General features: G+C 42.0%; 1 protein-coding gene across 1 annotated transcript in view; it reads left to right on the top strand.

The window, feature by feature from the left end:
• Positions 1-12631, top strand: part of AK5 (adenylate kinase 5) — a 237889-nt gene that overhangs the window by 126904 nt on the left and 98354 nt on the right. The window contains 1 exon segment of the mRNA XM_025417943.3: positions 5136-5212. Within this exon segment, the coding sequence (XP_025273728.2) occupies positions 5136-5212 (77 nt within the window).

Raw genomic sequence — 12631 nt, 5'->3', positions numbered from 1 at the left:
TGCAGAATCTCAGCTGCCCCACAGCTCCCATATCACCTCCATGGGAATGGCTTTCTATTAAGTTTTTTAAATAAAATTTCCATATATCTAAGAGGTGCACCATGGTGACTTGGCATGCACGTACATGGAGAAATGACTACTGACTGGCATCTCTTCTCATAGTCACCATTTTTCTGTGTGTGATGAGAGCCCCCGAAATCTATGCTTTCAGCAACTTTCCAGTACTTAATACGGTGTTATTAACTATCATCACCAGGCTGTGTATTGCATCCCTAGACTTATTCATCCTACGGGACCGTAACCTTGCACCGTTTGGCCAACAGCTCCCCATTTTCCCCACCCACATGCCATGGCAACCACCGCCCTACTCTCTGCTTCAGTGTACTTGTTTTAGATTCCACATACGAGTGAGATCATGCAGCTTCTCTCTATGAAGAAGGGAGTCAGGCAAAGAAATGTCCCACGGTCTCACAGCCCACACCAATCATCATTCCTCAGGGACACCTTGGGAGTCCTGTTCTTTATCCCCGCTGCACCTGCCAGGGCTCTGTCATTCTTTGCCAGCCTCTTCCTTCCCCCCTGGCCTCTCCCATCTGCTCAATCCTGTTGCTGCGGTGGGGAACCTCACCAAATGCAGCTCTGACCACCCTGCCTCCCCAGCAAAATACAACCAGGCATCCCCTCGACAGTCTCACCCCCAACCCCTCCTTCACCGGATCCCATTTTGTATCTCAGTTTGAATGTGATTTGCCCCAGGAGGCGTGCGCAGCCCCCAGCCCAGAAGAGATCAGACCCCAGCAGAGTCCCCTGTACTTTTCCTCCGGGTATGGATCACAGTTGTGATGATATCACCAGGTAGAGGGCTGTTTGTTAAAAATCTCTGGCCTTTATCAGCGTGCAGGACTTCACGAGGATGGGGGGTATGTGTGGGTGTTTGAGACACAGTGTGAATCTCGTAGGAGACACCGCCGAAGCCCTCTCCACCCAGCTGGTCACCTCAGCTGGGCCACTTGTCTGAGCACGTGGCCTCACAGCCTCTCCTCCTCTCTTCCTCTCTCTTTGCCTTCTCTCTTTTCCTTCCTGCCCCTCCCCTGCCATGGAGTAACTGCAAAATCACTCCTGCTCATCTCTCCCAGAACTGTCCCAACACCAGCTCCCTTAAGGAGCTCACCTTCTAGGCCCAACTACCGTCCAGATATTTTCCCGAAGAAACACAATGCTCTTTCCAAAGGAATTCCAATGCAGACTGTTACTAAGACTTTTCCTGCCTCCCGGAATGGGAGCGGGGTTCTCTGCGCCTCACAGCAGAGGCACTTAGGAGGGATGTGATGTTTGCGAAGAGAATGGAGAAGGTCAAGATGTGCAAAAGCAAAATGTCAATGTCCCTTTAATGCGTCTTTCAGTTATTCAGCATATGTGTAGCAAATGGATTAAACTTCTAAGCTTTGCTCTTGTATGTAGAGATGAAATACAATATGCCACCTAAAGCTGCTCACAGTTTAGCAGAAGGGACAGGACGAGGGAGAGACTGCTTTCCTCAGGGGGGCAGGTGATGCCTTAGAGGAGCTTTATCTGCAGACCCTTCCCTGCCCAGGAAGCCCTGCCTTGCAGGTGTGCTTCTTTATCTGGGACTCGAAGTGCAAGGAGGACCTTCCTAAACTTTCCGATTGAAGAGCCACTAGGAGGACAAAAGTCTGTAACGTTGTCCCAGAAGGCAACATGGTTAGCCTCCCAGTACCTCGAGAGTGAATTTGTACCATCTTCCCACTTAAACTTTTTTTTTAAAGATTTTATTTATTTATTCATGAGAGACACTGAGAGAGAGGCAGAGACACAGGCAGAGAGAGAAGCAGGCCCCATGCAGGGAGCCCGACGTGGGTCAATCCTGGGTCTCTAGGATCACGCCCTGGGCTGAAGGCAGACGCTCAACCACTGAGCCACCCAGGCGTCCCATCTTCCCACTTAAACTTGAGGAGACAACCTGAAAATAATCTTTCTGAAGACCATTCTACATCTGAAACTGGTGACACTGAGTGCTCCCTGGGGGATTCTATTTCAGCTCTGTATCTATAGAAGGAATATTTTTAAATCTGAAAGAAATTGAGAAATTCAAAATAGGGGGAAGTGAAAGCCATACTATCACTTTTCCAGAATGCCCTAAATTTGCTGTCCTTTTTGAGTAAAGAGATCATCCCAGGTGTTTTATGTGTTAAATTGTTCAATGAAAGAAGGCAAAAATGTGTACATATATCTATATTTACCTCCCTCTTTTGTATGTCAAACCTTAGATGGTTATTAACGGCCCCATTTTCAGCAAACCAAGCAACCGATGCTAAAAGAAAATGAAAGCCATTCAATCACTCTCTGAGCTGATAATGATATCCATTGTCTGTGGCTTCCTCTGATTTATTAGTACTGTTGCCAAGAGCAACAACATGTCAAGAAATTCCATCCTTTAATGATACAATAAAATTTCTGTTAAAAGTATTTTATTAGGAAAGCCAGTCTCTTCTTCTCTGTAAGCAGGAGTTGTTTTTTTTAAGAGGTCTTTTTTTTCTTCTTCCTTAAACAAAGATCTCTTATTTCTACCATTGCTGATAGATAGTTTTCTAGCCATCTTGCTCCAGTTTCAAATATTAATGCATAATATCTGTTAACCAGGTTGAGAGCCCTTCAAAATTTGTACTTTTTTAAAAACGGTTTCTAATTGAACAAAGTAAGTAGGACACAGGAACTATAAAAGTGGCCGTAGGTTTAATAAGCGTTTGTGTTCAGATCACATTGCTCATTCCACATGAATCACTCCAAGCACAGCTGTATCGTTTGAATCCAAGTACCTGCACCATTTTTACAAGTCAGTGGTGGGTAATATCCATATTAGGGAAATAATGAAAGCTCAATAAAATTTGCATTACCTTTACTGATGCTGTCAATAGCAACCACCCAGAAAGGAGCATCGATTGACACTCCTTGATTCCACATCTGGTTCTTCCATTCCCGCAGCCACCTGGTGACACGCCTCATCATCCACTGTTACTCACTTTCTCAGAATGTGGACGAGATGGCAAATTCCTCCAACTCCTGTCCTGTAGGGTATTGTAATGAACAATCATATTCATAAAGCTGTTTGGGTTGCTCTCGTTTCGAATTTGGAGTGGGCAGGATTAGGATGTGTTGGGAGAAATGGGAGTTATGACTTCTGTCTTTGATCTCACTTACTTCCTGTAGGATCTAGCCCAGGTTGTTTGACTTCTGCAAAACTCATTTTCTTCTTTTCTAAAATGAGGAGGCGGTATTCTGTGAAATACGGGTTCTAAAACCTCCATGGGCCTATAATGGAAAAATACATGTTTACTTCTGACATCTGGACTGCCCTAAGTGCAAACTGATCCCAAAATGAGCTTCAAGACAATCAAATATTTTGGCCCTCCCATAAACCTTATACAATTTCTTATTTGAAAAACAGAAAAAGCACAAAGATAGAAAAATTGCATATGGTGCCACTACTTTTTTAAATTATATATAAAATTTAAGTTTGCAAGTGACCCCTCTAGTCTCACCTTGTTGATAGCATGTGGTGCACTGTCTTCCCCACTGCTTTCTGCCAACTACCTTATTGACAATGGACTTGGCAAGCGCTGCTGCTCTCGTGACATGATGGCATCACCCAGTTGTACTCTGCACACCTATGCAACCATATGTGGCAACTGCACAGTTAGTTACTTTTCCAAGTTTCTTTGATGGGTCAAGTGTCTCCATTCTGAAAAATTTTATCATCCTTTACAAAAATTATAAAGATACACAAAAACAAGGGTGTCACTGCTTAGTACTTAGTATGACAGTGGGCTAGTCCTTAGTTGATTTGATATACAGTAGGGGTAATGATGAGTAGAAAAAAAAAGAAGAGAAGAGATGAGAAAAGACTGTGTGAGGACACACCTTGAATCTCTCTTTGAAAGAAAGTCTGAAAGCAGCCTCTCTGGGGGAGGTCTGTATCTGAGAAGCATGTGAGATGCTTGACATTTTTGTAAAAATCTGCCTTCAGTGGGACACCTGGGTGGCTCAGTGGTTGAGCATCTGCCTTTGGCTCAGGGCATGATCCCAGGGCCCTGGGATTGAGTCCCACATCAGGCTCCCCACAGGGAGCCTGCTTCTCCCTCCGCCTATGTCTCTGCCTCTCTCTCTGTCTCTCTCATGAATAAATAAAATCTTTTTTAAAAAATCCGCCTTCATTAAACATTACTCATTGTGTCTTCTGACCAAGAATTCTTTGGCAGAGACAAGTCTACGTACAATGAAACGCCGAGTGGTTTGTTTCTTCACAGGGATGTATGGCATTTTATGAGCAGCACTGAATTGTCTTTCTGGCTAGTTAGGTGGTATGTATTTCCCAGGAGGAAAGAGTCATTAAACAAGGGTGATACATCAGGTGTGCTGCAGGAGCCCCATTATGAAAATTACCGGTTTAAGTTTGAACCTGGAGGATTAATGGATAAGCAAATTAATGTAACCTGTAGTACGAGGGGAGGGTGGTTGGGGGGGTGAGCTCTCTATTAATACATTAAGTTAACCAGATTCTTCATATCATCAGGGACTAAAGTGGCCCAAAGGCTGGAGGAAAAAATTGTCAGTTTTCATGGAGTGAGCAAACTCGGCTCCACTTATTTCTGGAACTTCCTTGCTCCTCTCCTACTACTCCATACTTAGCTCACAGTGTTCCTTCTATCTCATTTACTACTACACCCCTAAACCACTGCTCCTCCTGGACCATCCATCCTTACTCACCCTCAAACTCAGGCTCATCGATGCATCCCTTGTGCTTAATTCTTAATGCCATCATCACTCCCACTACTAGTCAGAATTAGTAGCTCTTTATTTTGGTTTCTGAAACTTGCTGTTGACAAATCAGTCTCCTCCACAAGGCTGTCTTCTTCTTAAGGCCGGACACTGTCTAGAGTATCTGTGTTTTCTATCTGGGAGCCCAAACATGGTGCCCAGCAGAAGAGAAGAATCTAAAGACATTTGTGAATTAAATGTAACCCTCAGAACAATACGGGAATCTAATGGGAGGTAGTTTGCTTTAGAAACATATACACACCACCTTCCCCAGGTAATCTTTTCTTTTCTAATCTTAGGTTCCAGTGACCTTGATCCTTCAATGATGTTGGATACTGGAGAGACCATTGATACAGGCTCTGATTATGAAGATCAGGTAACTAAAATCTAGAAATGTCTCTCTATTTAAATGCTTTTCATTTTAGCCTTTGTAAATGTTGTATGAAAATTAGAATTATAAATCATTTTTGAGGCATTTACAGGTAACAGCATATTCCCTGATAGATCACATTGGCCTATAGCCTTTATTCACTGACTTTTGCCCTTCAGCCCCATCTTCCCCACAGTTCCAAAACAGCAATTAATTAAAGAAAGGTTTGTGATTTAAGTTACATGAGAAGGAAATGGAGTAATATGAGGTTCTCTTGTCCGAGAATTTGCCTGCGTCTCTCTATCCCTTTCTGAAAATGAATCAACAGTATTTACAGAGTACCAGTTACAGATCCAGAATTCTGCTTTTCTATTTCTGAAAAGGACTAATGGCCAATGACAACACAGTCAAGAAGTCAAATATATTTTCTATTTTAATAAAACTAGGGAAATTTATCTAGGCCATTTTCCTGTCAGCAGAAGAACTCTCCCTCCTGCTGTATTTTAATAATCCAAAGTAGTTGGCAAATGATCCAACTTCTAATTAGGCTTTTTGTCGAAAAAGAGGATAATGTCTGAAACTTCCTTCTACTGCTCATCAGTGCTCCTCTGTGAGTGCTGAAAGCCAAGTCAGCGTGTTCTTGAGGGTTTTGTCCCCCCATCTTCAACTAACATATGCCACAAATAAAGCCGAGAGATCTAACCAATGTCCAAATGTAATGGCTGGCTATCCATTTCATAGTCATATTCAGAAGCTATTTTCCAGGGGTACCTGGATGGCTCAGTCAGTTAAGCGTCTGCCTTGGGCTCAGGTCATGATCCCAGGATCCTGGGATCGAGCTCCAAGTGGGGCTCTGCACCCAGTGAGGAACCTGCTTCTCCCTCCCCCTCTGCCCCTCCACACTGCTGATTCTCTCTTACATGCAAGCTCTCTCATGCTCTCTCTCTCAAATAAATAAATAAATAAAATCGTGTAAAACAATAAGGAAGCTATTTTCCTGAGCATTAAGTTTCTTCTTTTATATTAAAAAACAAGCCTGTGTGGTTCAGTGGTTGGGCATCTGCCTTGGGCTCAGGATGTGTCGATCCTGGGGTCCCGGAATCGAGGCCCGCATCAGGCTCCCCATGGGGAGCCTGCTTCTCCCTCTGCCTGTGTCTCTGTCTCTCTCCCTGTGTCTCTCATGAATAAATAAATAAAATCTTTAAAAAAAAATTTTTTTAAAAAGCAAGGAGAAAATATTGACAAGTGATATAATAGGTCCTATGTATTTATAATATTTTTAGCATTTATTAACACTTAATACATACTGAACATTGTGCCAAGTTCCTTAGTTTTATTCTCTCGCTAATTCCTTACAACATCTCTAGGAAATAAGAATTGTGATCTTTATTTTATAGATAAGAATATAAAGACACAAAGAGTAATTTGCCCACAGTTGCAAAAATAAGTTCACAGTGGGGAGGAGAACTTAAGGCACATTTCCTCACATCTGCACCATACTGCCTCCTAACTCAGCCTCCAAAGACGGGCCATTCAGTGATACATTTTAGGAGCCTTTTCAGTTGCTAACTCCCAAGACCCTAGAAAAGGCAAATTCCAAACACTTTCAGTTGAAGGGGAGCTCATGATCCAAAATTACAGACTGCATGAAGAAATGAACCATTACTAGATATCCAGCTAATTTAAAAATGGAAGGTTTCACACCCCAAGAACTAGAGAGAACAGGAAAGCCTGAAAGAAATTTCAGTATAGGAATACTTAAAATATTCAAGAAGATAAAGTGAAGATAAGAAGAAACCATGAAACAAGCACAGGAAAGAATGGGAAGGAAGAGGCAGGAAGGAAAAGGAAAGACATAGAAATTCTAGGCACAAAAAATATTGTCATTGAAATAGAAATTCCATTAACAGTTTGAACAGTAGGCTAGACACAGCTGAAAAGAGACTAAAATGACAGAGCTGAGGAAATTGCCTTAGAATAAACCAGAAAGCTTAAACAGTTGTCAAATGTAAGAAATAACTCGGGAGTCACTGAGGATAGGTTGACTGGGCTGACATATTCAAAAAAATTCAAAAAAGAGTTCCGGGAGAGGGGCACCTGGGTGGCTCAGCAGTTGAGCATCTGCCTTTGGCTCAGGTCATGATCCCAAGGTCCTGGGATCGAGTCCCACATCGGGCTCCTAACAGGGAGCTCCTTCTCCCTCTGCCTGTGTGTCTCTGCCTCTCTCTGTGTGTGTCTCATGAATAAATAAATAAAATCTTTAAAAAAAAAAAGTTCCGGGAGAAAATAGGGGGATAGAGCAGAGGCTCCCTTTGATTTATTACTTGATTTATTTTATTATTTCAACAGATAATAGTTGAGAATTTTACAGAGATGAGAAATAACACAAATCCCCCATTGGAAGGAGCACATCCAGTCCTGAGCAGGATAAAAACAACAACAAAAACAAAATTCTTCACTTATTCTTTTTTTTTCATTTAGTCATTCAGCAACTACTAATTGAGCCCCTACTGTATGCCAGGTACTGTTTAGGTACTGAAAATATGTTAAAAAAAAAAAAAGTAGCCAAGAAGCTTACATTCTAGTAGAGAAGATAGACACTAAACAATCAACATGGTAAATTAATGAATTCTCTAGATGTGAGAGATGGTAAGTTCTATGAGAAAAGGAAAAGTAGAATAAGGTGAGAGGGTTAGAGTGCTGGGGTTGGAAACAGGTTTGTGTCTGTCTCTGGCAGAGATTTGGCACATAATGTAAAACATCAGAGCACGGAAGGCAAAAATATTAAAAGTAAAAAGGCACTATCCATAAAGGAACAATAATTTTGGGGACAGCAGATTAGATGCCGCAGGAGCTTGCATTTATTGAGCACCTGTTATAAACCAGACACTGTGTTTTATGGTTTACGTGCATTATTGCTAATCCTTACAGAAACTTAAGAAGGTAGCTCCGTTTACCCCAGTTGACAGCAGACGACATTGAAGCTCATGGAAGTTAAGACACTTCCCAAGACTGCACTGCTAGCAAGCTGCGGAGTCAGGAAAAAACACTTTGATGAACCTGGCAACCAAAATCTAGTTTCTAATTTACCATTCCAAAAAAAGCCATTATCCAGGTCACTGGGGATCTATTGCCAATTCCAGTTAACACTTTTTAGTTATCCTTCTTGACCTCTGCGCATTTTATTCAACACATTTTTACTATAAAGGGTCATGTGGTGACTACCTCAGGCTCTGTGAGCCATATGGTCTCTGTGACAATTGTTGTGCAAAAGCAGCCATAACAATACACGAACAAATGAGTCTGGCTGTGTTCCAGTGCAGCTTTATTTATTGATCCTGAAACTGAATTCTGTATAATTCTCATGTGATTTAGTTCAACTATTTAAAAATCTAGAACCCCTCTTAAACTGAAAAGCTGTCCACAAACAGCAGTGCGGTTTGCTGGCTGTAGGCTGCAGCTGTAGTTGGCTGACTCCAGCTATAAACTATCCTCCCATTCTTGACATTCTCCTCTCCCATAGAGTCTAACATTTCTAAATTATTTATTCTGTCCTAAATACTTCACACTTGTTTCCTCATTTTACCTTCAATTATATGAGATAGATATTATTAACACATTATTGTTATATTTTATTAAAATATCTTTTACTTAACATATTTTATTGCTATTTATTCTATTATTATGTATATTATTATTATTATTATTATTATTATATTATTCCAATAAGGAAACTGAAGTACGGAGAAATTAAGCAATTCATTCAAGGTTACACAGCTAGCAAGAGCTGTAGATAAAATTCAAACACAGCCATCTGACTCCAGAGCCAGGGTCAAGAAAGGTGGGCGAGGCTCTGCTGTAGTAACAAATAAAACTCAAAATCGGAGTGCTTTCCTTCCAGAGGTTTCTTTTACATGCAACCTCCAAAGGGGTCATAAATGGGAAGGCAAAGAGCCTGAGGAAGATGGACTGGCTCTTAAAGATGGACTTGCACGTTACCTCCTCCCGCATTCATTTGGCAGCCCTGGTCACTGGTCTGTCCTCCCCTCCCCCTCCCCCCCCCCCCCCCCCCCCCACCATGCAGAAAGGCTGGGAAATGGAGCTTGCTCATGCATCCAGGAATGCGGGGGGATGAGTTTGGTGACCACTGAGCCAGCCTTAGCCACAGATCTCTTGGCCTGCTCTGTGTTCACTCCCTTGGTGCTCCTCCTACTTATCATTCCACTCGTTCTTGGGGTCCTGGCTGAGCTGCTCTCTGTTGGTTCCTTATTCAAATGTGAATGTTTCGGAGCTTCTGTGGCTTCTTCAATCCTCACTGCACACATTCCCCTTAAAAAACTCATCCACAGCCATGACTTCCGCTTTGCTCAGAGCTCCCAGGTGAGCTCCTGTTACATATGTCTGCCTGCCCAATAGTGCTGGTTGGATTTCCCATATGCATCTCAAACTCAACACATCCAGAACCAAAATCACCATCTTCCCCCACAAAATCTGCTCGTCCTTCTGTTTTCCCTATTTCTGTTAATGATACCTCCAGCCTGCCAGCTGCCCAAGCCAGAGACGAGACATCTTCATAGCCTCCTTCCTTTCTGTCCCTCCTTACATCAGTTTGGTTCAAGAAGCCAGTCGGTTGTCCTGTGCAGAAATTGCTCCTTCTCACTCTGGTTCCACAGCCACAGCCCTGGTTGGCACCCTCTGTCTTCCTCCCTGGGATCACAGAGACAGTCTCCTAACCAGGCTCCCTGCCCTAGCCTCCTTTCCTATCGTAATTATCTTGTTGAAAAGCAAAGCCAGTCGTGGCATTCTCATTGATATCAGAATGGAACAGGAACCTCTTCTTATAATATGTGCAAAACCTTCAAATCAGAATCTGACCCCCTACCTCCCGCCCAAACTCATCCCTTGCCAATCACCAAAGAATACTCAATGCTCCAGCTGTACCAAACTATTTCAATTCCATTTCAATTCAATTCAGTTTCAAGTGGCTTGTGATTTGCACAGTCCCTTCCCTCTATATGGAAGCTTCCACAAACCTGTCATGCTCATCCCAGATAACCCTACTCCTGTGCCATCAGGACCACGCTTCTTCTCAAGGAAGCCTTTGTATTGTTACATGTTCAGTTCACCTTCTCGGGGGTGGCCCAGGAGACCCTAAGTTGTAATATCCTGGCATTGCAGGGATTGTGTTCTGTTCTAGTTGTCCTCAATGCCTGCCACACAGCCTGGCGTGCAGCATAGGCTCAATAAAAGCCCACTTTTGAAAGCCCATAAAATGACTTCAGTTCTTCTTCAAATGTAATTTTCCATAATTTGTTAACTCTTGCTAACTCTTTTGGCTTGGGTTTCCTCTTCTAAAAAATGATGATGATAACCTCACTGGAAGTACTGTTGGGAGAGGTACACAGTGCAGGGATCACTGTCCAGAACAAACACTCTGTGAACGTAAACCCTTCTCTTCCCTCCCCCAGACCCAACTTAGACTGAACTTTTCAGAAATCGCTGCCTGTCTCTATCTGACAGAGGCCCCCATTTCCTCAGCTAAGGGGATGCTAATTGAGCGCTTCTGGGTTTCAGTCTGGAATGTAGGAGCTTCTTTGTAACCAGTGTTTCCTAACACAAGTAAGAAGCTGAACGAACTGAAATTCAGCAGTTCTCATTTCTCTCAGAGAAGTGAGGTCACAGGGCAAACCACTGCACCAAAATTGGGGGGGGGGGGGCAAATTCAAAAAATCAGAGTTTACCAGAGTAGAAACCCACAAGTAAGAACCTCACCAGGAACCAGTCAGGGTAGGAAAACCTAGATGGTAACTGGCAAATCGCAGGAGGCTCAGTAGGGCAAGCATGAGAGTTAAAAGCTCTAGGGGGAGCCAGTCCAAGGGGTCCCCAAACTTTTGTGAGTTTTAACTCCAGGAGTTCTATCGGGTCCTCACAGTGAATATCAGAGAAAAATCATTTAGTGCTTCTGGCGAGGGGGAGGAGAAAAGGAACCATTTTGACATATATACACCACAGTCTTCTGTTTTTGACAAGGCCCACTCTCAGGAGAAACTATTTTATCAGAACCTAACTTGCTGGGATTTTATCAGAGCCTACCCTACGTGGGAGAATGGAAATACCCAACTCCAGCCCTCCCACTGCCCCTGCCCAGCTATCCTGTCCCACCTAAAAGGGGAGGGGGGCTAAGATACACTGCTGAAGTTCACAGTCCAGGGGCTAACCAGAAGACTAAGATGTAATCATAGGATTATATGTGTTTCATAGAATGCTTCCTTACCACTACATTACTAAAAGTTTATTTATCACAGTTCTTTTACCTAGTACATCGTGTCCACTTTTCAACAAAAAATTATAAGGCATACTAAAAGGCAAAAACACATTTGAAAAGCATGAAAATAAGAGTAATACATATAAGGCAGGATTACTGGACTTAACAGAACAGGATTTTTTTTTTAAGATTTTATTTATTTATTCATGAGAGACAGAGAGAGAGAGACAGAGAGAGAGGCAAAGACACAGGAAGAGGGAGAAGCAGGTTCTTTGCAGGGAGCCCGATGCGGGATTTGATCCCTGGTCTCCAGGGTCACGCCCTGGGTGGAAGGCAGGTGCTAAACCGCTGAGCCATCCAGGGATCCCCCAGAACAGGATTTTATTTTTTTTATTTTTTTTTTCAGAACAGGATTTTAAAAATATATATATATGATTAATATGTTAAGAGCTTAAGTAGACAACATGCAAAAACAGATAACATGCATAGTAATATAAGCAGAGAGATGGAAATCCTAAGAAAAAACAAAAAGAAATCCCAGAGATCAAAAATACTATAACAGAAATGAAGAATGCCCTTGATAGGTAAGCTATTAGTAAACTGGACATGGCTGAGGACAAAATATCTGATCTTGAGAATATGACAACAAGAACTTCCAAAACTGAAAGGCAAAGAGATAGAAGACAGAAAACAAAACAAAAACAAAAACAAAAAGAGAACATTCCAGATCTATGAGATGATTACAAAAGATGAAATATGCAAATATGTTCAAACTGCAAAAAATTTTGAAAAGAGCATGAGAAAAAATATGCCTTACTTATAGAAAAGCAAAGATAAGAAAGACATTCAACTTCTCAAAAAACACACAAGCAAAAAGAGAGTGGAGTGAAATACCTAATGGGTGAAGGAAAACATATTTTTAACCTGGAATTCTGTATCCTACAAAATTATGCTTCAAAAATGAAGGAGCAAAAGACTTTCTCAAACAAAAGTTGAGGGAATGTGTTGCCAATAGGCCTGCCTTGCAAGAAATGTTGAAAGGAGTTCTCTAAAAAGAAGGGAAGTGATAGATTAGGAATTGGTATCTACATAATATAGAAAGGAAGACTAATAGAGAATGAATAAATGAAGGTAAAATGAAAAATTTTATTTTTCTTAAT

The sequence above is a fragment of the Canis lupus genome, chromosome 6, assembly GCF_003254725.2.
Source record: "Canis lupus dingo isolate Sandy chromosome 6, ASM325472v2, whole genome shotgun sequence".
Taxonomy (NCBI): domain Eukaryota; kingdom Metazoa; phylum Chordata; class Mammalia; order Carnivora; family Canidae; genus Canis; species Canis lupus.
The sequence above is the reverse complement of the archived record's forward strand: the minus strand, read 5'-3'. Positions and strand labels throughout refer to the sequence as shown.